Source organism: Podarcis gaigeae (assembly GCF_964106915.1).
Source record: "Podarcis gaigeae genome assembly, chromosome: 17".
NCBI classification, from domain to species: Eukaryota; Metazoa; Chordata; class Lepidosauria; order Squamata; family Lacertidae; genus Podarcis; species Podarcis gaigeae.
In genome coordinates, this window is record NC_139694.1 from 14,071,389 (window position 1) to 14,076,627 (window position 5,239).

The following is a 5,239-nucleotide window of genomic DNA, read 5'->3' on the forward strand; positions in this document are numbered from 1 at the left end:
TGAGTTGAATGAATGATAAAAGAAATCTGGTGTTGAATCTGAAGCAAAACACTGATAACCAAAATACTTACCGGTATCTAAACAATTACAGGAGACAATGTATAGGGAGCAAAAAAGAATGATGAATAGAAATTTGACAGGATCTTAATTAATTAGTTATTTGTTTTATTAGAGAGTGGAGCTACTATCATGTTTAAACCACACAAGCAAATTATTTTGAGGGACAGCAGAGGACAGCTATTTTGGGGTGAATTATGAACCCTGAATAAACAATTTCTATTAAATTACTGTATAAATGTTTTCTAATAGTAGTAGTAGTAGTAGTAGTAGTAGTAGTAGTAATAATAATAATAATAATAATAATAATAATAATAATTTATTTCTACCCCACCCATCTGGCTGGCCCTCCCCAGGCACTCTGGGCGGCTTCCAACAGAAGGTTATACATACATTAAAACACCAGTCATTAAAAATTTCCCTAAACAGGGCTGCCTTCAGATGTCTTCTAACTGTCATATAGTTGTTTATTTCTTTGACATCTAATGGGAGGGCATTCCACAGGGTGGGCACCACTACCAAGAAGGCCCTCTGCCTGGTTCCCTGTAACTTTGCTTCTCTCATTGAGGGAATCAAGACTATTACTCTCCCTCTGTTTTGTGTGGGTTCATCAGAAAATTCACTGGACAGGAACAATCTACCCTGCACAACCTCATAGGGTGTAGACAACATGATGTCCTTCAGATGCCGTTCCCATCAGCCCCAGCCAGCATGGCCAATGGTCAAGAATGATGGGAGTTATAGTCTAGCACCTTAATTTAGTAAAACCTGGCATGGACCAATGTTTTAATGCTGGCTTAGGCTCCTTTTGCATTTGTGGCTCTTTTAAAGGTTGGCCTAAATGTCTTCCTCCCTTCCCTTAGCTTCCCCCTTGAAAAGTTTCATTTACCCCACCCACAGATGGTCCAAAAGGAGGACTCGTGCTTAACTTTAGAGTGCTGAGAGAGGCCAATGACTTTTCAAATTATTCCTGAAATCTGTGCTTTAAGCAATTTTTTGCAGCTGAGACACTTGGACCTACACTGTAACCCAAATCCAGAAGTATCATTTTAGGGTGACATAAGATCTGCACGCCACAAGCATCGTTGTTAGTTAAAGTTACAAGGTCTGTCCCCCAATAACCATGGCAGCTTTGAAATTTAGTCAGATGATTGCATTTCTTAAACCTACTTATTATGAGGGAAATTAGGTGGATCACGAATATCCATCATAGCTGAAGAAGGAATACTCTGTTGAAGGCACATTTGGAAAAAAATGATCTTGTCTCCGAGAGCCAGTATGCTAAGTAGTAACCACTTTCACCAAATGCAAATAGGGTGTCGTGTTTAATTAAACCAACTGACAAGCTTTGGAGTTTTCGGCCCTAGGAGTAACAGATTGGCACCTTCTAAAACAAGCCAGATGAGAGTTGCTGAAGAATGGCTCATTTCCCAAGTTTTTTGATAGTGCTGGAAGGCCAAGGTGAGATGGAAGGAGCCCACAATTGTCATGACCTTTTCCTGCACCAGCATCACCTCTCCTGGGGTCTGAAGCAACATAGCACAGGCAAGAACTGAAATACAAAACAGGCACTTCAAGCATGAAGACTTCCAGTAGTGGATGGCATGGTGGAGTGGCTGCGTTCACCTGACCTCCTGAGTTACCGGTGCTTACTGGCAAGCTGCATGAAGGTTAGTGCAGTGCAAATGCAATGGCAGGAGTGTCAGGTTGACTGTGGCCCAAACATGCTAGCAATAAGTTAAACAGGGGTCCTAATAGGTAAGGCTGCAATTCTGTTCATAGTTCAGATGTTTAAAGCCCACCGCCTTCAATGGGTTCATAAGCACCATCTTATGCAAGGATTGAAAAAAGGATCCTTTGTCTGCCTGCATAGTGAGCTCATAGCTAGAATGTTCAGTGTGTTCTGTTTACTCAAATTGAACGTTGTCTCCATGGGAAAGAGAACAATCAGCTGAAACCAAGTACCTTCTTAGAAATAATAACTTGGAAGAGGTGAGCAGAAGTGAATTGGGGGCAATGGAAGGTGGGGGATATAGGGAAGAAGTGCATTTTTTGACTTGCTTAGTGCAAAGCAGCATTCTCCAACCCGATGCCCTCCATTTCTCCCCTCATTTATGTTTGATCCAGCCCAATTTATTCTTTAGTCTAGGTTCCAGTAGCATTGGGGAACGATCAGATTTCTATGGTAGGGGGAGTATATGTGTTCTGCTGCCTATGTTAAGTCTTCTGTGTGCTTTCTTTCAGATCATGAGACCCCCGAATAAGGAATGTAAGCCAAGAACTGGCCTTAGACCCTCAAGTGGGGGTTCTTTAGGTAGGAGAATGCCAACAGATACAGCTAAAAACTCAAAATGTGCCATGTGCTTGGAAAGAATCCGAGACCCAACTTACTTGAACCCTTGCAATCACAGGTTCTGCTTTGACTGTATCCAGAAGTGGTCAAGGAAGAAAGTGATATGCCCACTGTGCAAGGAGCATTTCTATTCTTTTTTCCACACTGTAAACACCAGAGGTGCATTGTGTGAATATGTTCTGCCTTTGAAGTGCGCCTCCCTTTCTAGTTGTGGGGAAGGTCACACATCAGCTTCCACCCAAAGACCTGCATCACCCCCTGACAATGGCATATTGGATGAGGAAGTTAAAGGAACACAGTCTCAGAGAGAGAAGGATCTTTACCAGCTCATGAAACAGTTCACAGTCACAAAGAAACACGCTAATATAGAAGTCATCAGCCTTGGGAAATTTAAAACCCAAGCTGTAATTCATTTCAGGAAAGCTCTATACCGTGCTGGCATCCAGGTCCAAACCACTAAAAATCCAGAGTTCAACCGAACTCCTTCAGCAGAATTATTCAGAAGAAACCCAAGATGCTTTGACAGATTGATTCCATGGCTGAAACGAGAATTAAAAGTGTTGTGTGGCAATCAGAGGCCACTGATTCATACCTTACTGAACTTTATCCTCAACAATATGACTCAGCATGATCTGCAGAGCAAGGACTTTGAGGACCTGCTACGGCCTCACTTGCGTCAATTCACAGCCCACTTCCTGCATGAGTTCATCAGTTTTGTGCAGTCCCCCTTCAACCTGAAGAAGTACGACTGGAATTCCTCATATGCCTGTCCTGCTTTCGCGCAGGAAGATTCTAACTCTTCCGCCTCTTCCGCATCTTCAGATGTTGAGCATGATAATGAAGAGGCACCCAAAACTGATGGTGAAGTAGAGGACAGGAACATAGGATGCTTACATTCTACTTCACAGAAAGATCTAACTGATGCGTTTGCTGGAACAGATGGAATATCCCACGCGAATGATGAAGGAAACGATTTAGAGGACTTGTCCAACAGTGATACTGAAAAAGGGAGACAGACACCAGACAGTTTTATGAAGATCAAGATCGGTAAAAAAACACAACCAGTTGGATCATTATCTCACCCCCAGTCTCATCAATGCAAAGAGGAAGATGAGGGTATGGGGGAACTGCGTCCTGTCCACACCCAAAGCTCAAAGCACACTGAAGTCTCTAAGAATTCTCCAAATGTCTTAGGATCTGGAGATTACAATGCATTTAGCTTTAATGATGATGATGTTGTTAGCCTGGTGGCTGTGCACAACTCTGCAAAGGAAGAAGCAACCAAATGGACAGATCTGGATTTCCCCATAGGTCACTCGAAAAGCTCATCTTCAGAGAGGCATGCAACATTGTCTCCAGGCCGAAAGGGTATCTTTAAAAAGTGCACTTTGAGGGATATGGAATACAATTTTGAAGAAGGCTATTCTTCCCCCAAGGAAAAACATGGAGGAAGGGGAAGAGCAAGGCATCCACATGAAGGAAAGCACCATTCAAACTATTCCAGGGATAAGAGACTTAGAAGAGAGCCAAGAAAGTCCAAATCAAGAGATATGAGCTTACTATTAAGGAGCAGCCTGCCATTAAGAAGCGAGGGCTTTGTAGCTAGAGACATAAGCAAGTCCAAGTCTCAGAGTTCAACTCACTTTAGAAAACAAAGGAGCAAAGACTATGATTATTTGAGAAACAGGGTCCCCAGTGAGCCAGGCTGGAGATACCTTTACTATAGACAAGACTGCGAGAGATACAGGTACGATGACCCATTGTATTGCAAGGGTGTGCCAGCCAGAGTATACAGTCAAACCTTCCTGCCTAGCTCCAGAGAGAGATCATATTTTCCTCCAGAACACAGAATCTCTCAAGAAAGTTTCACTAAAGGCTGGTATGATTGTTCAGAGAGATGCAGGAGCGCAGGAAGACCCAGAGGCAGGTTTGCTGTAGTAGGGCAGGAGAGAGGGCCCTACGATAAACTTGGCGGGAAAAGGAGGCACAAATTGCATCACGTGGAGCCTTCCCATTCAAGGGGAGGGCCAAAGTATTTCCCGAAGGATCTGAATAGCTAAAGGCATCTTTGCAGATCTCAGGGCAACACCAATAGCACAAAAGAAAGCTATGAAGGGAAGGCTGCAGAAGTAACAGCTGAACATTAACAAGGACAAATACATAAAATAGTGGGAGGCAACAGCCTCATTAAAAGAGAGTCAGAAAAGAGAAGCCTAAACGGAAAACAATGTGTTGTTATTCTCCAAGTGTGAATCTTGCCTTATTGGAACAAAATAAATGTCTCATATATATATATATACTCAGGTGTACTTGTAGTTCAGTGTCCATCACAAACCTTCTCAGGATTTGGGGGCAGATAATTTTTTTTAAATAAACCACACATAAAACAAAAATATCAAATTAAATTGCAATGAACATATGCTTGCTTAAAACTGTCAATGGTACTCCATTTGGAAAGAGGCTCAAGTTTTAATTGACCTCTTGGAAAAGGGTCTTCCTCGTATCATGTGTGACTTGGAATCACAGGAGGGGAACATAGGGTCATCCACCTTTCCATCCCTTCTACGTTCCACACTTTGGGCTGAGTGGTCTTCTGAGGGTCACATGTCACTGGTGGGTGGAACCAGAGGAAAAGTGGGTGTAGCAATGAATTCAGAATTTTGCTTGTGTACAGTAGGCTGTATTGCACACCCCTCTCTATCTTCCAGGCTTCCAGCCAAGCAAGAGGCATTATCAAATTCAAGGAAACATTCCATCCGGACAAAAGCATTTGTGTGGCAAAGCAGGGTCAGTGAGAGGCGTAGCCTGGGGTGAATTCTGAGGGCCTGA

General features: G+C 42.9%; 1 protein-coding gene across 2 annotated transcripts; it reads left to right on the plus strand.

Annotated features, from left to right (window-relative positions):
- Positions 1-1,957: 1,957 nt before the first annotated feature.
- LOC310834723 (uncharacterized protein) lies at positions 1,958-4,705 on the plus strand. Of its 2 annotated transcripts, none has more exons than XM_083718887.1 (2): positions 1,958-2,049; positions 2,302-4,705. In XM_083718887.1, exon 2 carries the CDS (start codon positions 2,305-2,307, stop codon positions 4,468-4,470), a length of 2,166 nt encoding a protein of 721 aa, XP_083575013.1. In that variant the 5' UTR covers positions 1,958-2,049; positions 2,302-2,304; the 3' UTR covers positions 4,471-4,705. The 2 variants fall into 2 exon arrangements, with proteins under 2 accessions (XP_083575013.1, XP_083575014.1); XM_083718888.1 differs by lacking the exon at positions 1,958-2,049 and adding an exon at positions 2,060-2,080.
- Positions 4,706-5,239: the final 534 nt, after the last annotated feature.